At 50.0% G+C, this 24,135-nt stretch overlaps 2 protein-coding genes across 12 annotated transcripts in view; one reads left to right on the top strand and one right to left on the bottom strand.

Annotated features, from left to right (window-relative positions):
- Window positions 1-24,135, top strand: part of Idua (alpha-L-iduronidase) — a 27,920-nt gene extending 3,785 nt beyond the window's left edge. Inside the window, exons 2-15 of one of the 10 annotated variants that reach the window (XM_063273315.1) lie at window positions 9,031-9,435; window positions 10,022-10,162; window positions 19,678-19,763; window positions 19,889-19,996; window positions 20,288-20,383; window positions 20,472-20,674; window positions 20,749-20,928; window positions 21,039-21,255; window positions 21,564-21,776; window positions 21,871-21,977; window positions 22,075-22,200; window positions 22,273-22,349; window positions 22,659-22,759; window positions 22,876-24,135. In XM_063273315.1, the coding sequence (XP_063129385.1) occupies window positions 9,281-9,435; window positions 10,022-10,162; window positions 19,678-19,763; window positions 19,889-19,996; window positions 20,288-20,383; window positions 20,472-20,674; window positions 20,749-20,928; window positions 21,039-21,255; window positions 21,564-21,776; window positions 21,871-21,977; window positions 22,075-22,200; window positions 22,273-22,349; window positions 22,659-22,759; window positions 22,876-22,982 (1,917 nt within the window). In that variant the 5' untranslated portion in view covers window positions 9,031-9,280 and the 3' untranslated portion in view covers window positions 22,983-24,135. Of the gene's footprint in view, window positions 1-9,030; window positions 9,436-10,021; window positions 10,163-14,824; window positions 15,017-19,674; window positions 19,764-19,888; window positions 19,997-20,287; window positions 20,384-20,471; window positions 20,675-20,748; window positions 20,929-21,038; window positions 21,383-21,563; window positions 21,777-21,855; window positions 21,978-22,074; window positions 22,201-22,272; window positions 22,350-22,658; window positions 22,760-22,875 lie in introns of those variants that run through there. The other 9 variants (XM_039092145.2, XM_063273313.1, XM_063273312.1 and 6 more) reach the window with 9 other exon arrangements.
- Window positions 9,872-19,664, bottom strand: Slc26a1 (solute carrier family 26 member 1). Of its 2 annotated transcripts, none has more exons than XM_063273574.1 (3): window positions 17,612-19,664; window positions 13,371-13,985; window positions 9,872-12,629 (listed from the first exon to the last, which is right to left on the bottom strand). In XM_063273574.1, exons 2-3 carry the CDS (start codon window positions 13,956-13,958, stop codon window positions 11,106-11,108), a joined length of 2,112 nt encoding a protein of 703 aa, XP_063129644.1. In that variant the 5' UTR covers window positions 13,959-13,985; window positions 17,612-19,664; the 3' UTR covers window positions 9,872-11,105. The 2 variants fall into 2 exon arrangements, with proteins under 2 accessions (XP_063129644.1, NP_071623.2); NM_022287.2 differs by lacking the exon at window positions 17,612-19,664 and adding an exon at window positions 15,141-15,158.

Below are 24,135 nucleotides of genomic sequence, written 5' to 3'. Positions count from 1 at the left end.
GATTCATTCATGAGGTTAAATGAGAGGCCAAACCTACTCTACCTTGGGACCAGCCTCCATCTTTCTTTATTTGCTAAAGATTTATTTATTTATTATTTATATGAGTCCACTGCTGCTGTCTTCAGACACACCAGAAGAGGGCATCAGATCCCATTACAGATGGTTGCGAGCCACCGTGTGGTTGCTGGGAATTGAACTCAGGACCTCTGGAAGAGCAGTCAGTGCTCTTAACCTCTGAGCCATCTCTCCAGTCCAACCAGCCTCCATCTTAAAGAGGAAAAAAAAAGCTAAAAATTTGACCTACGGCAGAACCCAAGCTGCACCCGAATACCAGGAAGGACCCCACGGCTTGTCCTTGGCCAGAGTCACTCCCTAGCTACTTCCTAGCAACAGTTAATCAAAGATTAGTCTGATTGTTTCAGATGTACTTTCAGACTGTTTGTAACTGTATACGGTCTTGCTTCAGAGCACCCACCTGCCCCTGCAAAGCATACCAAGGGCTTCTACAAGCTAGCGAGAACAAAAGGCCCAGTGGAAGACAGTAAATTATTTGAAGGTTCACTGCATAGCTGGAAATGGCAATCAACCAAGATGGGTGAAGGCCCTCTGACATCAGAGATACCCCTTCAATACGAGCAGAGAGCATGGGATGCAGATGTGAGGGTTCACAGTGTGCAGAATGTACACTAGGGAGTCTTCCACACAACTGGTAGAAGTATTCATTTTAATTTCTGTGTGAATGAATGTAAAACATACACTATCATTCTCCTCCTCCTCCTCTTCTTCCTCCTCTTCCTCCTCCTCCTCCTCTTCCTCTTCCTCCTCTTCCTCCTCCTCCTCCTCTGTAGTAGTAGTAGTAGTAGTAGTAGTAGTAGTAGTAATTATCTTTTGAGACAGGTCTCACTATGTAGCTTTCATGTCACTATGTAGACAAGGCTGACCCTGAACTCAGAGATCCCTCTGCCTCTATCTCCTGAGTGCTGGGATTAAAGACATGTTCCACAATACCCAGCAAAATGAAATAAAATAAATCTTTTCTGAGAGAGAGAGAGAGAGAGAGAGAGAGAGAGAGAGAGAGAGAGAGAGACTGCTGTTTGGCGCTGGAGAGTTGGTTCAGTGGTTAAGGGCACTAGCAGCTCTTCCAGAGGACCTGGGTTCAATTCCCATGCATCCACATGGTGGCTCACAACCATCTGTAACCCCAGCTCCAGGGGATCCAACACCTTCTTTTGCTTTTTGAAGGCACCAGGCACATACCAAGTGCATATACATACATGCAGGCAAAACACCCATACACATAAAACAAATGAACAAGCAAATAAAAGACTGCTGTTAAAGTTGGGAGAACACTGCCCTGTGTTGACCAAAAAACATAGCTCTCATCTTAAAAGGAATAAGAGTTTATTCTGGAGCCATTTCGAGGGACAATTGCTCAGGAACAGCCCAGGAACACAGATTTAAGTTATCCCAGATTCCACATTCCCACATGGAAACAACTTCATGCATTTTCTGGTTTCACAGAACAAAGTAAGTCATAAATCCAAGCAGGTTTAAAATATATCGGTGGTTAATCAGAGAAGTGGTTAAAAAATATGGGGGAGGTTTTCTACAGGCTTCAGATGTTATATGATGACATTCTTAGCTTTGGAGTCAGTGTAAGTTAGTGGTCTGCTAAGTTAGTAGATTTTAAAAAGGCTTTTATCTATCAGTCATAGGATGTTAGTTTCAACACAGAGGTGGGCAAGAAATAGCTCTTCGTGGGGGTAAAGCTAGTCCAAGATAAGGCAGTTAGCCTGTGGACCTCCAACATCCCAACTTCTTCACATCACTGCAGTTTAAATCAATCTGTCTTGGCACACAGATCGTCTGTCCAGAAATCCCCCTTCATGCTAGTTTTCCATCTATATGCTGGGAGGCTTGGGAATTGGCTGCTCCTGAGGTAACCAGTGTGAATTCCCTCTGCTGCACACTGTGATATCTCATCTCTGTTACTTTGAGTGTTAGAACCCTGTACCACCTTGGCAATATTTTCTGTGGAACCAGTAAGACTCTCATCAGTTGCCAGAGTATTCCTGGAAGCTGTTTTCTACCCTAGAATACCTGGCCCTCACTCTGTTAAGAAAGGAGGTGACTAGAAAGAATGTTGTCCCTGCAAACCACCAACTGATGTCTCTACAACTCAACTTTCCCTTGGCCAGGTCCCTACCCCAGCCTACCATTTCCCCAGCATCAGACCAACCGGAGATAAGCTGGAAGACAATATGGGACCATGGCTCACCATTGGTTATGCTTGTCTTAGTGAGTTTTACTATATATTATATATAATGCATATAATATATAACATAATATATCATATATAATATTCTAATGCAATATAATACATATATTGTAATATATTATATGCTATATATAGAATGATATATAGTATATCATATATGAAGATATGTGACTATATATTTAAAGATATATAAAGATCTTGACTACATGACCAAGGCCCTTTGGGATCTTGGAAGGGGGCTTCTTTAGTTTCATAGTGAGTGATACCACTGTGAACCTGTGGTTTTTCTAAGGGCCTTCTGTTCCCCTTTGCTAGTCATTTTGCAAACTATATCAAGGATGGTGCATAGCCTCAACAACTCAGGGTGCTAAGAAACTGGCCTTCTCCCAGAAACTAACACAGTCTTTTTTCAGCTTGTCCAACTCTTGGCCATTGGCCTAGCATTCACTTTCCCATCCAGGCAGGTTCTAGTCAGGTGGCCTCCAGCCATACAGACTGCTATCTGGAAAGATTCACAACCAACACTGCCTTAGGAAAGAGGCCTAATATGCAAAGCAAGACCTGGTAACCCCATTTTGGCTGGAACAGAGCAGGGCTGTGTGTCCTAAGCCTTTACTGGTGTTCCCTAGGCATAATTGGGTAGGGCAGGGCCTATATAGGATCGATGGCCTGCCTGAGTCACTGGGGCTCCATGGTAGGCTCAGTTGCCCACCTTCTTGAGGCTGTAGAACAAGGATGCCCACCTGGTGTGAGTCTGAGCTCTGAAGTGATTGGTCTTCTTATCAAAGGTACTCAAGGTACTCAATTTGCTGTCTGGAATTAGCCAACTTTGGGCTTGGTAGGGGTGTAGTTCAAAGCCCCAAATGTCACATCTAGAACACAGAAAGTAAGAAAATATAGATAATATAAGCAAGATATACAAAAGTAGAGGTTGTCCATCTAATAAAGGTAGAAGCTAAACAAGGAGGGGTGGCGCTCAAGATTCTGTATGACAGAAAATGAGCAGGAAGGGTACTGTAGGACAGAGTCCTTTGGAAAGGACCATCTGTTGGGATAATCTTTCTGTGTACTGTATAAAGGTTGTCTTTGTATATTCAGATATTGATCTCTGTACCAGCAGAGCGCTAAGCACTAGCTGACTTTGGTATCATTATCCCCCCCCCCTTTTTAAGATTTTATTTATTTATTTATGCATATGAGTACACTGTAGCTGTCTTTAGACACACCAGAAGAGGGCATCAGATCCCATTAAAGATGGTTGTGAGCCACCATATGCTTGCTGAGATTTGAACTCAGGACCTCTGAAAGAGCAGTCAGTACTCTTAACTTCCAAGTCATCTCTCCAGCCCCTGGTATTGTTATTCTTAAGGCTCATCACTAGTATCATACCTTGTAAACACTCTTCCTCCCACACCTTTCGATTGGCTTAATAAAGATCTGACAGCCAATGGCTAAAGCAGGAAGGGAAGGAGAAACTTCCAGGCTGAGAGAGAGGGTCCCTGGGAGAATAATCTGGGGGAGGGGGTTTTTGCCAGAGTGACATGTGTGCGTATGGGGGGAGGGTAACTGGTTACATGGCAGACATGGACTAGAATAAATGGGTTAATTAAGTTAGAGCTAGCTGGGAAGTAGTCTTGATATAATGCCTATGTTTTTAAAAAATAATAATAGATCTGTGTCTTTTTTTTTTTTTTGGTTCTTTTTTTTTTTTTCGGAGCTGGGGACTGAACCCAGGGCCTTGCACTTCCTAGGCAAGCACTCTACCACTGAGCTAAATCCCCAAACCCTAGATCTGTGTCTTTATTCAAATGCTAGTGTGTCCAAGAAAGCCCAACAGGTCCTTGCCCCAGCTTAGGATCACAGAAAGTGAGTTGAGCGCTGTAGTTCCAGCTGTCAGGGCTCCAACCTCACATATTAAAAGCAGCACTGTGAACACTGGCCACAGACAGTGCACACTCCCATTTCCAGGCACTGGTTCCTGCTCCTTTCAGTGCAATTTTAACAATGCTCAGGAAGACACCCAGCTCTCTGGGCTTCACGTAGGACTCCCGTTTGAGATCACACCTTTTCAGGGAAGAACCTTTCTCACCCAGAAGCAGATACAACATTCTGTATAACCTATGCTCCTTCAGACACCACATCCTGTGTTCTGCCAGGAACTTGTTTCTCGCATTGGGAACATCCGGGCTAGGAGATGGATGTCATCAGTTCCTCTCTGAATAGTACTGCAGACTCTGGTCAGAATTTTGCCAGCAGCCTACCAGCTGGTCTACTATCTATCCCTATCTACTTCATGAATGATAAGAGGCCCGCCAGGAAGTCTAGGGTCTGGGGCAGAGGTGACACCTTGGGTATCATCTTTTAAGGCCACTATTTTTGTGTGTGTGTGTGTGTGTGTGTGTGTGTGTGTGTGTGTGCCACACACTTTTCTGTGTCTCCCTTCTGCTGCTTCCCCATGTAAGCACACTGTTGATTCTGAGACTCACTGGATAATCTAGGATGATCTCACATCTTAAGAGTGTAATGTAATTATACCCGCAAATCCCCTTTACCACATGCAGTGAAGACCGAATGTTCCGGAACTACAACAGTGGAGTTAACCCTGCTAACTACCTTTAGTGACCGCATTGCTGTTAACGCACAGTTCAACTTTCCAAATACATTCGTCTTTATACCCCCATAAGACATTTCTACCATCACGGCTTTTGGCAGTCACAATACATTAGATCTACACAGCTTTTATACCCCTAGTTTTCATTCTTTCTGCATCTGACTGAAGGTGACTCTCACGCTTGAAGAACAGGTAATATTGCTATGGTGAAAAATGGGTGATAACAGTTGTCCTCATGTTTTCTCTAAAACGTTTCTACTCAGCCTCTACTTTTCGAAAACATCTCTGTGTTTATGTATTGCATATAGATAAGTTTCTTATTGTGTTGTTCAGTCTGGCCTCAAATTCCTAGCTCAAGAAATCATTTGGCTTCAATCTCCTTAGTGTCTGAGAATCAAAGCATAGATCATAGCCCCCAACTGGAAATGGTTTTTTGTTTGTTTGTTTGTTTTTCTGTTTTTGTTTTTGCTAAACTTAATAACTTACCAGTTGCTTATATGCTATTTATTTATATTTATTTAATATAAATGTCAACATGACACAAACTAGGGTCTTTGGGGGAAGAAGGATCCTCAATTGGGAAAATGGCTGTAGGTTAGTGGGGTCCCGCATGTGCTCTGCCTCCAGGGCTGCTTGGGGAGGCAGGATGTGAGATGTTGATTGTGTTTACTCCACGGTCGAGCTGTGGGAAGCCGAGGGACATTGCTCCAGGAGTGGGGAAGCACAGACTGGGTGCGTGACACAGCTAGAGCTGGCTCCGGGCGTCCCTGGGCCTGCAAGGAGGCCAGGGCCATCGGGTTTTCAGGCTCTTGGGCATCCAGGCACCCACTGTGATGCCACGGAAGAGCTGAGAATGGAGTGGGGGCCCACGGGGCTGGATCTAGCCCAGGGCAGAGAGGGGAAAGGGGAGCTCCGGCTGGTCCCTTGGAAAAGAGTCTTTGGCTTGACAGCAGTAGGCTTGAGCCTCGTGGCTGCCGCCTGTGGGAGAACAGGGAGGCTTTCTTCAGATTAGACCGTAGCTCTGTAGGCGAAGGCCTTCTGTGTGGCTCCCCACGGCAGATCCCGATGAAAAGAAACAGTTTGTGGTTTCAAGGCTTTTATTGTCATGGCAGAAAGTGGATGAGTAAAACCGTACCCCACTTCTCAGAGTGGGCCTGAGATTAAATACCTTTTGCAGGGAGGAGTGTCTGGGGAGGGAAATTCATTGGCTAAGCCTCCAGGCCTTTAGGTCCCTCATTATAATGGAGATCTGTCTGGAGCCTACGTGACCTGTGGTCATGTCCTCTACCTGTGGAGCGACTTGGGGCGCTGCCCTTACATGACTGATGGCCACAAATCCATGGAGGGCTGTGGCTAGCGACAGGCTTGGTTTCCTTCGAGTCAGGGAAAACACCTATCACCCGTTTCGGGATCTCCAGGGTTCAAGCCTCAACTGGGAACCCAGGGTGCCTTTTGCTGTCCCAGAAAAGCGAGGAAGCAGCTTTCCACCATGTCTTCTGCTTCAGTTCCTTCCTGCTTCCAGGTTCTCTCACCTTGAGCTCCAGCCCGGACTCAGTGGTGTGCTATGGTTGGGAAGTGTAAGTCAAATAAACCCTTTCCTTCTAAGTCGTTTTGTTTAGCAAGTTTCATTGCAGCAAAGGAAAGCAAACTGAGACTCTTACTTTCAGGACCTAGGCAAGAACTGTACCTCTGGACTACATACCCAGTTCATGGCTTTTTGAGACAAGGTCTTGTTATGTAGTCTAGGCCATCTTAAAATCTGATTCTCCTGCTTCAGGCCGCGGAGTGCTGAGATTATGAACACGCGCACCCACGGGCTCTTTATAGTACTTTTAATTTTTTAAATATTTATTTTTATTTTATGTGTCTGGGTATTTTTGCTTCCATGTATGTCTGTGCACCATATGCATGCAGTGCCCGTGGAGGCCAGAAGAGGGTGTTGGATCCCCTGGAACTGGAGTTACAAATAGTTGCGGGCCTCTGGGTGAGTGCTGGGTTTTGAGCCCAAGTGCTCTCGAAGAGCAGTCAGTGCTCCTAACAGATGAGATATCTCTCCAGTCCATACAGTGATTTTTTAAAAAATATTCTGGTAGCTTGATTCTCTCTTTCTCCTCCACCCCGTGTGTGTGTGTGTGTGTGTGTGTGTGTGTGTGTGTGTGTGCGCGCGCGCGCGCGCGCGCAGATGTGTGTTCGTGGAGATAAGAGATCAACATTGGGTGTCTTCTTCAACTGTTCTCAATATTTGTGTTTTTTAATATGTTATCTATTTGTGTATGTGTAGGAGTACTTGAATACCACAGCAAGCATGTAGGAGTCAGAGAACGACTTGCAGGAGTCAGTTCTCTCCCTGGACTGTGTAGATTCCAGAGATTAAACTCATGTCACCGAGTTTGGCATCACGTGTTCATATCTGCTCTCTCATAAGATCCACCTGCTTCCTCAGACAAGGTCTTTCAGCAAACCCAGAGCTCTGAGATTCTGCTAGACTAGCAAGCCAGCAAGAGCCCAGAGATCCTCTTGCCTCCATCCCCTCAGTGCCTGGATCATGAGCATTGCTACCACACCCAGATTTTCCACCAGGGTTCAAATTCAGGTCACTTTATTACCTCAGCCATGTTCCTGGCTTCTCAGCTTTTAAATTTACTTTCAGAAAGTTATCACTGTAGCCCTTCACATGCTATTTCTGCTCTATTCCCCTTTTATTTTCAGCTGCAAATCCAACCATGCTCTTAGACCTTTTCCCCATGTCTGTCCTGTGGTTTCTGTTTTTTTTTTTTTTTCTGTCACCATGAATTGTCCCCCAAATCTATCTTCCATTTCCTTATGTCTGTCTTCAGCTTGGTCTAATTTGTAGCCAATCTAATCCATTAAGGTTCTGCTACCTTTATGATTTACATACGATAAAACATACCAATTTAAATTGTAAGTTTTTATATTTTCTTTAACATTTTTATGTTGAAGATTTTCAAGGACTCGGAAATGTCTCACTGACATTTAAGAGAACCTGCTGTTGTTACAGAGACCCAGATTCAGGTCACACGTGGTGGCTCATGACTACCTATAACTCTAGTTCCAGAGGATCTGACACCCTCTTCTAGTCTGCAGGAGCACCAGGTAGGCACAGAGTGCACATACATACCCGCAGGCATTCACAAATACACATTAAAAAAATATTGGCGGCTAGGTATGGTGGCACATGCCTTTAGCTCCAGCACCTAGCAGAGGCAGGAGCTCTGAGTTTGAGGCCAGCCTGGTCTACAGACTGAGTTCTAGCACAGTCAGGGCTACACAGATAAACCTTGTCCAAAAAATTCCTAACAACAACAACAACAGCAACAGCAACAACAATAATAATACAAGGTGATGATGATGATAGGTAACCCATGCCTTTAATCTCAGCACTCAGGAGGCAGAGACTGGAAGATGCTTGTGAGTTTCAGGCTAGCCTGGTCTATATAGTAAGTCCCAAGTCAGTCAGGACTACATATTGAGACTCTGTCTACATTATTCTTTATACAGAACAGATTACCTAACCACGTAGTTTATCTAGTTTCTGTCTATGGACACCAATTTTGTATTTCAGCCACTGCAGAAACGTCCACATGGGTTCTTGACTTTCTGATCCTTGCATGGGGTTGTGGCATAGCTTTCATTTCTCTACCTAGAAACCTTCCTTTTACCAGCTATCCTGTGGACCTAAGATTTAAAATCACCAACTTAAGGAACTATCAACACTACTTCCTTGGTGTCAGGGGAGACTTGCATGAGAAAGGGGCTTTTCATGCCAGAGGTTAAAGCCATGTATGTGCTACCAAGAGGGTCCGTTAATTCTGTTCCATTGTTGCTATATCCTACTTATTGTGTGTGCACAATTCAAATCTTAAAGATTTGCACTACTGACCTTTCCTTTCACAGATATTCAGGACTAACCTTTGGTTGTCCACTACAAGAGGGCACTTAGATTCTAGAGCATGTCCTTCGTCCCAGAATGAGAGCAGCCCCATTTTGGAATAGTCGGTCAAAGCACCTTTGACTTTCACCCCAAATCCAATCCTCGGAGCAGTCCCACAGCGCCATCTTCTGATTCAGTTCTCCACTTCCACCCCTCATGACACTCAGTAGTGCCTGATTTGTTTTTCAGAGCACGTACAGAGAGACTGAGACACTCGCCAGGAATAATGGCTGCGCCGAGACACCCAAACACTGTTAATGTTAGTTCCACATTTGTAGTGCCTGGGACTCAGCGGAACTCGCCAGGAAGAGGCGGCGCGTGACTGGGTTCCGTTTTGTCCAGGCCTGGCGAATGGTCACGTGGGGCGTTACCCGGAGGCGGAACACTGCGACCGCTGCCTAAAAGCTTGCTGTTTTGGGGGCGCCTGGATATCCCAGCCATGCGCCCCCCGCGCCCCGCCTCTGCTATGCTGATATTTTTTGCAGCGTTCTTGGCCTCGCCCCTGGCGCTGGCTGAGACACCGTACCTGGTGCGCGTGGACGCAGCCCGCCCGCTGAGGCCTCTGCTGCCCTTCTGGAGGAGCACCGGCTTCTGGTGAGGCCCACCACACACTCTTGTCAAGTCCAGGAGCGCCCCTTGCTCTGTCCTCTGGGTTCCTCTCATCACAACTTTGGGCTCTCTGCCCATAGTTTCTGGATACTCATAAGTGAAGACCCTTAAGGGCCCCACCTTCTCAGGCTAGTCAGTTTCTGGAGTGTGGCGAGGGTTTCTACCTTAGTGGGCCCCTGAGTACCAGAACCTCCCTAAGTGCCCCCGGGGATCAAGAGCTCAGTACTCAGGCTATGGGTTCATGATTAGTGCTTTCGCAGAGCCCAGGAGGCTCCCAAAGTTTCTGAGTGTGCCCCAAGTCTCTCTAGAAATTCTCAGATCCTTAAAGTAGGGCAGGCAGATGCCCTATTTAGAATATTGTCCTGTGAGGGACGCCCCCCGCCCTCGCCCCCGCCCCCGTCCCAAAGAAGACTATAGATCATTCTGGTTAGTGGGCTACTTTATCATACATTCTGGAGATACACAGTTCATCCTCAAGGGTCTAGGTAGTCAGGTGATAACATGTGTAAAGTCTGGTATGATGCAGGCCCCTGCTTAGGACAAACACTTCACTTCTTTGTCCTATCCCTAGCCCCCCACTGCCTCACGACCAGGCTGACCAGTACGACCTTAGTTGGGACCAGCAACTGAACCTTGCCTACATAGGTGCTGTGCCTCACAGTGGCATTGAGCAGGTCCGGATACACTGGCTGCTGGACCTCATCACAGCCAGGTGGGTGACGCTGAAATGGGTACCCTGGGAATTGCTGGTCAGAGCTTGTTTTAAGAGAGCCGAGATGGTGGAGCTGACGTTTTTGGGGCCAGCTGTGGAACACAATGCTGGGCTGTGGGTGGGGGAGAATCATGGTAGTGCACAGGGCTGGGGTGTGCTTCCAGTTAGAGCATCCTGTTGGGCAGAGGAGGAGGGGAATGTCTGCTTGGCTGTGCCAAAGGCAGGCCCTGGATGGAGCACAGGTGGTTTCCTCCTGAGGTTTTCTTAGAAGTACAGCAGAATGGGGTAAGTGTCTACTGTGCCTGGCTTTGTACCATACATACGCCACGTTGTGGTTACCAGTATAAGCTGTATTGGGACATTGTGCCCGAAAGTCAGGTTGAGGTTATGTCAGTCACATCGGTTAGACAGTGACACTGGACTGTGACTCTGGAGCAGGTGGCTGCCTTTGCAAGGGTCCAATCAAGATGAGCACCAGGCCTAAGGAGGCCTTTCGGAAATTCAGACCCTTGAGGTGTGGCCACATATTCAGCTCACATCTGGTACCCGATGGTTCAGGGAATGGGAAAGTGTCCTTTTGGCATCATGGAGGTCATATAATTTGCAGGACTCTGTTTCAGATGACAACATAAACAGACTATCAAACTGGGCACTGTGTTGGCTGAGGGAATCATGTGTGTGGGTGCAACTACTAGGGTTGAATAGGCACCAGGGGGCAGCAGTGGGCTCAGAGGTAGAGCGCCTCAATCACTGAATGTTTGGAATCCTCCAATGTGTTAAGGGTACTGCACTTTCCTTTCCTACTTGGAGTTCCCTGGCTTCTCCAGGGCAAAGGCGGTCCAAGGATTTATCTATAATGACTTTATCATTCATGTCACTCCTACAAAAGAGCTCAGGACTGGCTCGTGGACACAGGTCTTGGCTCTTGAGGAAGCGGGCCCTGCTAGAGGGCAGAGTCAGCAGCCATCAGCTCCTCACGGCGGGCACATGCTGTCTCCACAGCGCTGTGTACACTGGGGAACAGCAGCTCCTCTTCAGTTCCCTGGTCTTCCCCAAGGAAGCCCCCTTTTCTCAGTGTGTCTCTCACTGAGGGACTGCAGCAAGCCAGAAGCAGGGTGATGTCCAGGGCCCTGTAGTTTTTGCGCAGGTCCTTCAATGTGGCCATGCCAGCCACATCCAGGAACAGCAGTGGTGCACAGTCAATGACCACTGTGTGGAAACCAAATGCCAGGGGTACAACCAGCCCATCCCCACTGCTCACTGAACCCAGATCCTTGCGGTCAACAAGACTTCTGTTACTGACACCCACCTCTGTGCCCCGATCCTTCCTGGTGGCTGAGTACCCAGCATCCAGCCCTGTCAGACTGTAGAGTGACCGAAGGAAGAAATCCTTGTTGGCATAGTAGAGCGGACCTGTGAAACGGAACACTCGCACCTCGGGCGGGGGCAGGAGGCCCTCAAACTCAGCAGCATCCTCATAGAAGGTCGAGTCTCCAATTCGAGCCAGAAGGGCAGCCCGTGGACGCTGCGTGCGGCCTGCCAGGCTGAGCAGTGAGAAGAACACCCCAGCTAATAGCCCAGCCTCGATGCTGACTAGAACACAGGTCGCTGCAGTAGCCACCCAGACCAGTGCGTCCGCAGGGCTTAGCCGCCAAAGTTGTGGGAGATCCTTCACCTTGCGCAGCGCCCCCCTCAGGCTGACGACAATGATGCAAGCTAACACACACCGCTGCAGATCGTGAAACAATGGCGCCAGCACCAGCAGCACCAGCAACACCACAGCAGCACTGACCACACTGGACAACTGGGTCTGGCAGCCAGTGGCTATCTTCACCAGAGTTTTGGACAGAGCAGCACTAGTGGCAAAACAGTGGAAGAAGGCAGGCAGCACGTTGCAACAGCCCACAGCTAGCAGCTCTTGGTTGGCACTGACAGAGTAGCCATGACTACGTGCAAACATTTCTGCCAAGGAGATGGAGAAGGCTGAGCCCACGAGGGCCAGGGACATGGCATCCAGGGCCACACTCCACATTATCTTAGGGTCTGGTATCTGTGGGGCCACAAAACCAGTGGGAATGTTGCCGGCCACACTCGAGCCAAACCGTGTATGGAGCTGTCCAAAATGGGACGCAATCGTGGCCACCACAATAACTAATAGCTCTGTGGGCACTGGCACTTTCAGATAGTGTCGATAGCGATCCGAGAGTTCCTTAGCTGTCAGCAGCACTGCCAGGCACACGGCACTGGTGACCACATCACACAGATTAGCCTGTCCCACGTTCTGCAGCAAGCTCAGCCAAGTGTGGATCACCATGCCTAGGCCCTGGTGCCGAGGGATCCGCACGCCCAGCAGGTGTTTAGCCTGAGAAGTCAAGATGGTCACAGAAGCTCCCATAGCAAAGCCATCGAGCAGGGGTTGCGAGAGATAGGTAGACACGAAGCCCAGCCGGAGGATCCCCATGAGGACCTGCAGATGAAGTACAGTCAGTTTGATAGCCATGAGACAGGAGTCACCATCAATACAGACTAAGGGGTGGTGGTGGTGGGGTCACAGCACAGAGCCCGGTATCCACACTTGCTTATTCTCCTGAATGGACGTCTGCTGTTTCCCCGCATACATATTGGGTCAGAAGGACGAAGGGACGAGCTGTGTTCTGATTTACGGCTGTTAAATGTGGATACTCGCTTCTCACACTCCCACATATGCAAACACTGGTTTTGTTTTAGAATCGGGGCGAGAGGCATCAGGAGGCAGCCCCTTCCCCTGTGTCTTATGTGTAGCCTCTTCCACCCAGTTCCCTCCTGGGCAGCCATGAAATAGAGGGATAGAAGGAACAGAGAAGACAGGGGCAACAGAAAAGAAAGAGCAAGGTATGGGGAGACCAGGGGAATGAATGTGTCTCTACTCCCAGGTCCTAGGGAATGTAAGTGGACATTGGGGTTACAGTCTAGCTATGCACCTGAGCCATGGCCACATTTGGCCCAGTGCCCTACTCAGACCACAGCTGGCCAGGCCAGCCCCACATATCCCTCCACTCTGCCTTCAGCCCCTCTGATACCTAGGCCTGATTCCACCTCTGCCTTGGCTGAGCCTAAAGGATACTTCCTCTACATGCTTCCAGGCTTTCCTGGTAGTAAATGCGAGCACCTTCAGATGCTCTAAGAACCTGAGCCAGCCGGCCTGCTTGCGGTGCAGCTAACTCCTTACCTGATAAAGCCCGGCCATCAGAGTGAGGGCAGTGGCGATACGAATGGCATGGCAGTCCCGCCCACAGTCCTGTAGCCCAACTGTCAGTGTGGCTGTGTTGTTGAGGGTGCTGTCATTGTTCCCGGGCCCTAGAGAATCCTGGGAGGGGTCAAAGCCAGCCAACTGGAGTTCTCGGTCCACCACCTGACCCACCATGAGACACAGCAGGCTGAAGATGCCCACATTAACGTGGCGGGAGGTACCCATGAGGAAGTAGATAAGGTTGGCGAAGAAGGAAGTGTAGAGACTGTAGATGGGCTGCAACCCAGCCAGCAGTGAGTAGGCTATGGCCTGTGGCACCAGGATAATGCCAATGACCAATCCCGACATGACATCACCTGCCAGGTATTCCTTAAGGCGGTACTGGGGCAGCCAGCGTATGACAGGAAACAGACCTTGCACCAGAGCCTGAGCGCATGGCATACTGCAGGTGCAGCTCTTCTTCAGCCTGGCCTTCAGTGTTTCCAGCAAGCCCTGGGACACAGGGGGCTGCCGTCGGACCAGTACCAGTGTCCCGCCCTTCTGCGGGGGCTCAGGAGAAGCATCCATCCTGTCACACCAGGCTCTTTGGCTAATCTGCAAGGAGGAGTGTGCATGATTAGGGGGTCTAGGCTCTCAGAGCCCAGGGGCCAGCTTTTTGTCCACCCGAACACAGACGTCAGACATCAGAGATGGTCTTTCTCACAAGAGGTTGCACTTCTGTGTGGATGAATAGAAGGCCTTGAGCTCCAAGACACTAGTTTTATAGTGAGAGGTGCTTATGACAGCAGCATGTTTCAGGGAGCCATTTTGTCTAGCTTCTGCCCCAGCAGCTCTGTGGTCTCTATGTGAAGTCTGCTGTCTAAAGCATTCTGAAGATCACCTACCCAAGACAAGGGCTAGACTAGGCCTCCACCAGCCCACATATACCCAAGCCACAATGACAATAGAGGCAGATGCATTTTGACCTTGAACCCCAGCCACTTCCCATCCACACGGTCTGGAGAGGGGCTCTGCCAATCGCCCCACTTCTACATGAGTTCTCCCAAGCTATCACCTGTTCTCCTGTGAACACTGTGGGCCTGGAGGTTGGCAGAAGACCTTGTATATTTATTGTGCGTGCTGGGGCTCCTTGTCTATGATAGCCTTCTTCATGAGTTTAGAGTGTGCCTCACAAGGCACTAATGTGCTCTGGAACCCATGTGCCCATTACTCAAGTGCTGAGTCTCTTCTCAGAGGCTTAGGAACACTAAACAAGCACACTACTTTACAGATGTCCACCTTTGGTCTGGCTGTCCTAGCCCCTTCTGACCTTGCCTTGGTACTGAAGAATTCTCAGGCTGTGCTGACCACGTGGAGGCCTTGATCCTGTTTACAGGTTCCAAAGTACCTGTTTGTAATATTAGTCAAACATGCTCTGTTCTCTTCCAACCCAGGGCATGGTGGTGACTATTGGAGCCAATTGTGCCTGGCCTGGGTACTGGGATAGCAGCTTCCCCAGTGCGGTGGTTGTTCAACAGGCATCCTAGCTCTTGAGGAACATTATGAGAGCAATGACACATAAGGGTCATTGAACACCCGAGGCTCACCCCAAGTGTCTAGGGGCTCAGTTGTATGGAAGAAAGACTGTAAGTATCGCCTGCCTTATTATCTGAGCAAATCCCCAGGGAAATGGTAGTCTAGGTCCCGATTTCTACCCATTAAGCCACCTTTTCTGGGTCCTGTAGTATGAGTACAAGGGACAGTCCTTACCTGGGACACCAGGCCGGCTCTGTAGGCTTTGCAATATCTGGGGGCAGCAGCTTGCTGGCGGGCTGATCCTCCAATCACCCTGGCTTCTCTTAACAGACAGAGGCACTTCTGAGGCTGACCCGTGGAGAATACTCCGCTGGGCTCACTGTTAAATTATTTACCCAAAAGATAGCTGAGTCATGGGTTTCCCCAGTCAAATGAGTGTTACCTGAGCGGCTAATCCGGTGAGCTAATCCAGCAAGTTGTACTATAATCAGAGGCTCACAAGTAATTACGGTTATGTGGGCCTCTGATCAACTCCCCTCTACAGAGGGGTGGGTGCTCCAGGTGCAGCAGCTTCTGTCTCGTTATGAGGAAGAGGAGATGGAGAAAGGAGTGGCTGAGGCAGGATATTTGAGCGCGAGGCCCCAGAGGAGCTGAGTGAAATCGCTTTAGCTGTGAGATTCTGGGGTCCAATAAGCTGACTCCGCCTACCCAGATGCTGGTTATCTTTTCGCCTTCATAGAGACTGTTCTGGCTGGAGCAGGTTGAAGCTCAGTCTCTGTTCTGTGTTCCAGAGTGCAGTGCATGCACAAGGCTACTGTTGTATGCATGGCCTGTCAGCACCAAAATAGGTGGGCTCTTCTCTTGGAGGCAGGGATTCTAGATTGGCCACCCCCTTCCTCTCCTCCCCTCCCTGGTACTGACTCCCTGTAATCCTGGTGAGGTACTTGACCCCCACTTACCTCTGCAGGACATGAGACTTGCCTTATAAGGATAGCCTAGAGATAAATGGCCCTTTAACATTACCATAAGTAATCAGTGCTCTCAGACTTGAGGTTTGCTCCCAGATTCTATAAGGCTGGTCAGAACCCCCAGATCCACATCTTGTGGTGAGCAATGAGTTTCTTATTGTATTTGAGAGTAAGTAGTTTTGTGTGATAGTCTTGCTGTCTTCTCATTGTGGTTAGAGGGCCAGCTAGTCTGGTCTGCTGTCTCCACTAGGACCTAGTGCAGGGTTTGCCTGGAGACTGGGCAAAATGGAGCTATATGTTTTATTCCTCTTATCACCAAGGGTCTTGTGAAAGGGCTTGGGATCAACAGTTGTCTGGCAGAACCATCTGGGACCCTGAGACTTCATTCCTCCAGTCAGGGGATAATAAGAATTCAGAGTCCCTTCCAGTTCACAGGTTGGACACTTCTTTGGGACATTGACAGGCCTTGTCCAGTTCCTGGCAGCCAAGGGCCTGTCCACAGCCCCGTTTGTGGGTGAGATGGGAATGGAATGTGGGTGGGGTGGCCAGAGTGGGAAGCCTAACTGAGACTAGGCTGGATCCTTTGTGCTTTAGGAATTCCTCCATCTTTGCTCTCAGGTGGTCCACCTGGGTGCTGTCCTATCTCTCCTGTTCCTAGAAGAACCTATTTTGGGCCAGGGTCTTAACTTGTTCTGTCCTACCTTTGTAGGGCTGGACCTCCTCCTTCACTCACAGCTAGCTCAGCACAGCAGTTGGGAATGGTGGCTTCTAGAAGCAGTTACCCAGTGGGTGTGGTGGGGTTAGTCATAACATCTCTTGTGTCAGATAAAAGGTTCCTCTAGTGGTCTGGGGATAACTACTGGGGGTGTCATAAAATGATAACCTACCCAGTTACCAGTGTAGGGGCCCCTGCCTCTGGTGAATGTACTGTTGCTATGTCTTTGAGAATGGCAGAGCTGAAGTTGTGGGATGATGCCCTGTAAATGCAGAGGTGCTGGGCTGTAGGAGAGCGTGGGAGTATTCACCTCCCTTTCAAAGCAGAGAAAAGAGTGTAGGGAGGGCCCCTCCGGCCCCTCCCCTCTCCACCACTCTGGGTGGGAGGAATTGGGCCTTTCCTCAGACCTCTCCTGGTCATTGTCCACAGCAAATTGAAATGCAGATGAAGTCATGTCTTCCGGGATTTGCCAAGTCCCCTCCACTACTCTTTCTCTGCCTCTACAGCTCTGTGCACTCAGGGTGGTGCTGCAATGGGTATGACCAGGCTCACTGTCCCACCCCAATGTGCTCACCGAGCTGCGGGCACCTTGGCTTGCTGCTGGACACACAAAGGGCAGGGGTATGAGGCCGATAAGTCTGTTTGGTCCTATGCAGCTCAGTGATTTTCTTCTTTTATCTCAGCCCACCATTTAAATACTGAATTATTTATTTGGGAAGAAAACATCATATTCAGTCCAACAGCGGACAGGCTTTAGGACCAGACCAGAATTCCTGTGCCTTCCTGGGGCTTCAGCAGGTTCTCCTGAGAGATACCGAATGTTTCTACAGTACACGCACTACCCCCATCCCGCTTGGCATCCCGCATAGTCTGGCGATTGTAGACCGTGTTCTCCGCCCTGGCCCTCCCAAGCATGCACGCATGCACGGGTACTGCTGCCCTCTGCGGGAACGTTCCACCTCTCCGCCAGCTCTGGCTCCCCCCCACCCCCCCAACCTCCATGCGCTCACCCAGGCACTCACCAGTCGCTGTTGCCTCACCCTCTAAGCGCACGCGCCCCGCCTCTAGCAAGAGGCCTGGGAATTGCTGAGGGCTGCCGTGAAAGGGCCCTTGTGTTTCCTTGCTGGGGCTGCGCCTAGTCTGGCTGTGCGGAGAATTGCTGGGCTATGGCTCAGGCCACTCTGCAGGGGATGGCACACTTCCCTACACCTCGCCTCAACGACCCTCTCCCCCTCCTCACTTTAGGACTCTAACACCACCAACCTCCTTTAGTGCATCAGAGAGGGACAAAGTGTCACTCCCTAGATTTCCTGGGTATGGAAAGCCCTGGGAGGTATCAGGAGGCTGACTGGGGTGGGGGTGGGGGTGGGAGTCTGAGGGATGGGGGCTGGGGGTTGTCAAGCAGACACCCAGGTCCATTCTGGATCACGGTCTTGGGACATCTGTGATTTGAAAGTCAGGCCCAGACCATAGCCCTGTTGCTGAGGCCTGCTCCCTTGAAGTGTGTACTCTGCCTGGTTTGTGAAGACAGGGAGCTGATGACAGTTTCTGCCCCCAACGACTTGGGACTTTGGAACAAGGATTTAATCTTTATCCAGATTTCTTTTTTTCAAACCGGTTTTGACCATTGGGTGGGAAGGGAAAGAGCTGAGCAGGTCTGTTTGTATGTAGTTCCTAGCAGAGGCTCCAATCCAAAAGCACAGATGGCAGGCTGGACTTGGGGGCAGTAGCTGAGGTGACCATGTACAGTGAGGGGTTGAAGTGCCTAGAAGCTGCTGCTTCTCGTAGAGGTGGTTCTACCACCGGCAGTGGAGACTCTGACCCACCATCCCCCTCCAGAAGAAACCAAGTGTCTGCCTGGATAACTTGTCTTTAGCAAGCTCTCAGACCCTGGCAGGACTGACCCTCTACCTGTCGGCCGGTGCCTTCAAGCTGCAGATTTAGCCCTCAGGGAGGCTATCACCCCTTTTCCAGAGACAGAGCTCCAAGCTATCAGAGTCCTGAAATCCGTGCAATTGCCCTGGACATTGCAACTCACCTCAGAGCTGGCAGTTGACAGTGTCTTGAATCTCGTCCTTCATGCCCCTTGAGGTCTCTTGCTTTCACCTCGATTAGCCCCTTCCAGGACCTTTTCAGAATGTTGTGGGTTTGCTTTTAATGCCTCCTATTTTGCTCTGAGCCAGTGTCCTGTCCTCACGTGGTTACAACCCCCATGTTACCCCATCCCCCAGCTCTGTAACTTTATTTTGCCTCTGGCCAGCTAGCTGCCTCCTTACGGCTAGATGGCCATCAGTCCGCTCCTGTCTAAGGGTCGTGCTTGCTTCCCAGATATTCTGATCACTGGCTCATGCCACCACTTGGCAGATCTTTGGTGTTACCTCGTTGGAGTGGTTTCCTCTCTCCCAGCACCTTCTCCTCTCACCCTGACATTTCCCCTTCGCCAAACTCGTGATGTTTTAATAAAGGTCCAGGCAGGAAAAAAAAAAAAAAGATGACTCCTTTTTCCCCTCTCAGGAACATGGGAAATGGCCCAGTATGGAACTGAGGAAGCCCTCCATCTTCTTTTCTTGTCCACCCATGTTGTTTCTCAGTATGGAGAGAAGGAAGGGGATTATTGGGTCAAATCTGGAGTTTTGCTCTATGAGAGCATTGAGAATGAGGAGAGTGCCTACCAAGTTCTGCCTGGCCTCTGCCTTTATCTGTCCCCATGTCAGATGTCTTTAAGATGGCTCGTCACCCATCTATGTCTTTCCACCTCAGTGTGGTAACCGACCTGAGTCCTACTTGAATCTCTTGAAGGTTTCACACACACACACATTCACATTCCATGATGAATGACAGAAGCTTCCACAGTCTTCCCAAGTTTTCAGAGTCTTTAAGGTTTAGTGTAGGGTTCTATGTACACACACACATACATACTCAAATGTGACAGACTTTCACAGTGCCAGCCTTTTCCAAAGGGAAAGCCCATCTGGAAGCCTGGATCTCCCTGAGAACTTGGGGCCCCCACATGCTTGAGTGTGGCCCTAGTACTAGAGTGTGGAGAAATACTGCTGCTTTCTGGTACTGACCTTCCCTCCCCCAGCAGGAAGTCATCAGGCCAGGGATTGATCTACAACTTCACCCACTTGGATGCATTCCTGGACCTCCTCATGGAAAACCAGCTTCTCCCGGGTGAGCTATAGCCCTGCTTTCTCCCACCACCTGCCATTCCATGTCCTGGCAGGTGGTGGTGTCTCAGCACTGACTGAGGTGTTGGGCATGATGGGCAGTAAGACAACTACCTCTGTGTGTTTCAGGATTTGAGCTAATGGGCAGTCCTTCTGGGTACTTCACGGACTTTGAGGACAAGCAGCAGGTGTTTGAATGGAAAGACCTGGTTTCTCTCTTGGCCAGGAGATACATTGGTGCATAGAAAGGGGAAACCCTGGGGGCTGTAGTGGGTTGTCCTGGGGAGGTTCTCCTCTTTGATCACCCAGACCACCTCATGGCCTTCTTTGCCACAGACATCACTATACCCTAGCCAGAGATGCCTGATGGTTGAGAGATTCACTGATGGGGTGGGGTACTTGCCCAGAGCCAGATAGTCCCATTCAAGTGGAACCCCACTCATGGGCCCCAATCCCTAGGAGATACCAGTAAGTTCCATCCCCAAACTTGAGGGTAGAGCCCAGTGCATAACAGCAGACATTCTGCAGGTAAGTATGGGCTGACAAATGTTTCCAAGTGGAACTTTGAAACTTGGAACGAACCAGACCACCATGACTTTGACAACGTGTCCATGACCACACAAGGTAGGCAGCATTTTCCCAGGCCCTGTTGGGTGGGCTGTCTGAGAGGGAAGCAGAACAATCCCAGACCCTCAAGACCCTCCTGCCCTAGGCTTCCTGAATTACTATGACGCTTGCTCTGAGGGGCTGCGCATTGCCAGCCCTACTTTGAGGCTGGGTGGTCCTGGGGATTCCTTCCACCCCCTGCCAAGGTCACCAATGTGCTGGAGCCTCCTGGGACACTGTGCCAACGGAACCAACTTCTTCACTGGTGAGGTGGGCGTCCGCCTAGATTACATCTCCCTGCACAAGAAGGTGTGTGGTGCCCTCACCCCTCCCCATCTCTTTGGAGCTGAGCCTGTACTGAGTGAGGTATGTGCTGGCTGCAGGGTGCAGGCAGCTCCATCGCCATCCTGGAGCAGGAGGTGGCAGTCGTGGAGCAGATCCAGCAGCTCTTCCCCAAGTTCAAGGACACCCCTATTTATAATGACGAGGCAGACCCTCTGGTAGGCTGGTCCCTGCCGCAACCTTGGAGAGCCGATGTGACTTATGCCGCCCTAGTGGTGAAGGTGGGTCCTTGCCATCAAGCCTCCTCCAACCTCAGGAAACCTTCCTTGGCGGGGGCAGGGACAGTACCGGTGGCCAGTGGTACAGGTCCCAACTTCCCTCACGTTCACAGGTCATCGCACAGCACCAGAACCTGCTGTTTGCCAACAGCAGCTCCTCCATGCGCTACATACTCCTCAGCAATGACAATGCCTTCCTGAGCTACCACCCGTACCCTTTCTCCCAGCGTACACTTACTGCTCGCTTCCAGGTCAACAATACTCACCCACCCCACGTGCAGTTGCTGCGGAAGCCAGTACTCACAGTCATGGGGCTGATGGCCCTGTTGGGTGAGTAATGACCCTGCGTCTGCGTGTGCCAAGTCAGAGTGAAAACACCATGCCAGCCTGGCAGGTCCTGGATTGAGGGACCATGAACTTGCTGGGCAGGGGCAAGCTTACTTCCTCCAGCTGCTGGGTGAGTTTCTTAGGTTCTTTTTTCCAAATCTCTGCCTTTCCATCCTCCCATTCTGTGGGCTAAACAGTATGACAGACAACCCCCCCACCCCCAGTATATAGTGGGAGCCAGGCATTAGGGTAGGAAGCGAGGTGCTAGGTATGAGGAAGCCAACAGCCCCAGTCCTCTGCCTGACTTGTAGATGGAGAGCAACTCTGGGCAGAGGTCTTGAAGGCTGGGGCTGTGTTGGACAGCAACCATACAGTGGGTGTCCTGGCCAGCACCCATCACCCTGAAGGTCCCTCAGAGGCCTGGAGAACCACTGTCCTGATCTACACTAGTGATGACACCCACATACACCCTAACGACAGTATCCCTGTTATTCTTCATCTGCGTGGAGTACCTCCTGGCTTGGGTGAGTGGGGTTCTGAAAGAAGGTGAAAACCCAGCTGTAGTGGGCCCAGGGAGGCAAACCATGGTGTCTGACTCCACAGAGCTTGTCTACGTAGTACTCTACTTAGACAATCAACTCAGCAGCCCCTACAGTGCATGGCAGCACATGGGCCAGCCAGTCTTCCCCTCTGCAGAGCAGTTCCGACAAATGCGCATGGTGGAGGTTTGTGAGCAAGCAGTGAGGGAACGAAGGAGGGAGGGGGGGTTCTTAGGTACTGAGGTTTGCCAACCACCAACCACATGTCTTTCCTTGTCCCCAGGACCCAGTGGCTGAGGCACCGCGCCCATTTCCTGCTAGGGGCCGCCTGACCCTGTACCGTAAACTTCCAGTGCCATCTCTCATGCTGGTTCATTTATGCGCACGCCCCTTGGAGCCACCAGGGCAGGCAAGTGGCAGCCTCCCACCCTACCTGTGAGGCTGGCTAACTCAGTCCTTCACAGCTACTCCCTCCTCACAGGTCAGCCGGCTCCGTGCACTGCCCCTGACACGTGGGCAGCTGGTTCTGGTCTGGTCGGATGAGCATGTGGGCTCCAAGTGAGTGAGTGGGGTGGTTATCCTTTCCTATGTCTTCACCTTTGTAATCATTCATCTCCCTCTGCTGCCGTATGTTCTATACACACCACGTACACCTGCATGGACCCACTTATGTCTGAGTTGGAGATCACCTACAGTGATGATCTCCAGTCCCCTCACCGCACCCTGTCACAATTTTGAGAGTACCCAGGGACCCTAGATGTGCTAGCAAGGGACCTGAAGAGTATAGGGTTGTGGATCTACCCTAACCCATCCAGGCCTTCAGAGTTTACTTAGCCCTGGCTTCAGTACCAACTTATCCCTCCTCAGGTGCCTGTGGACATATGAGATCCAGTTTTCCCAGAAGGGTGAAGTATATGCCCCAATCAACAGGAGGCCGTCTACTTTTAACCTATTTGTGTTCAGCCCCGGTACGTCTAACCCTGGCTTTGGCAGTTGTACTGCTGGACCTCAGTACAGTATGATGTGGGTTGGGTCCGGGGTTTTGAGAACTTCAGAAACCATGTGCTTTTGTTTGTGTCTGCAGACACAGCTGTGGTCTCTGGCTTCTACCGAGTGCGAGCAGTGGACTACTGGGCCCGGCCGGGCCCCTTCTCCGACCCTGTGACTTACCTGGATACCCCTGCCTCCTGAAAACCACTGACTCCCAGAGACTGGTGAAAGGAGTCAGCCAGGATGAGCTAGACTGCCATCAACTAAGCAGCTGACTAGTAGCTTCTTTTGTTGTCCCCCTATTTCCTTTAAGGTGTCTTTCTCTACCTCAGACTTGGGGTCAGCCTTTGTGGATGAGCACTTTACTGGCCCACTTGGAGTGACCTTTGCCCACCTTCCTCCTGGGGAGATGGCTCAGTGGGTAAAGTGCTTGCTGTGCAGGCACGAGGACTTGTGTTCAGAGATCTAGCACTCATGTAAAGTAGGGCATGGCAATATATGCCTAGTGCCCTAGTGTTGGTGGAAGGGACAGGGACAGGCCAGAGCTCACTGGCCATCTAGTCTACCCGAAACTGCAAGTTCCGGGTTCAGTAAGAAACCCTGTTTTAGAAAAATCAAGTAGAGAGCTTGGTGTACACGTGCGCACACACACGCACACAAACACACACATGCACACACATACATCACACCATGCACGCAGTCTGAATTCTGTAATTAAAAAATAAATGCAAACACGTCTTTCTGAAATACAATTGCATAGAGTAAACATTTCCAACAGGTCAAATAAATGACAGGGGAGGATTTAAATGAAACAAGACCAAAACACGGCAAGACAAACATTAAATCCTGCAGATCCATTCTCAGCACTGGGGCACATGTTATTGTGATATGAGCTCTAACGTGCTGGACAGTCTGTGTCTGTGGTGTGTCATTTTCAGCCCCTCTGACCTTTCTCCTAGGCTGGTGTCTTAGGCGTTCTATTGATGTGATAAAACATGATGAGCTTAAGCAGCTGGAGTAGAAAAGCATTTATTGTACTCTTATTTCTACATTATAGTCTATCATCGAAGGAAGTCAGGCAGGAGCTTGGAGGCAGGAAGTCATGTAGAGGCCATGGCTGCTCACTCTCAAGGGCTCGCTCAGACTATGTTCTTACACACTCCAGGATCACCAACCAAAGGGCAGGCCCCACCCACAATGGTCTGGACCCTCCCACATCAACCTAATTAAGAAAACAGGCTCACCCATAGGTCAGTCCTGTTGGGGCATTTTTCTCAACTGAGGTTCCTTCTTCCCAAATGACTGTAGCTTGTCACAAATTGAAATAAAACCATCCCAACCATGCCACACATTA

Source organism: Rattus norvegicus, chromosome 14 (assembly GCF_036323735.1).
Source record: "Rattus norvegicus strain BN/NHsdMcwi chromosome 14, GRCr8, whole genome shotgun sequence".
Taxonomy (NCBI): Eukaryota; Metazoa; Chordata; class Mammalia; order Rodentia; family Muridae; genus Rattus; species Rattus norvegicus.
The sequence above is the reverse complement of the archived record's forward strand: the minus strand, read 5'-3'. Positions and strand labels throughout refer to the sequence as shown.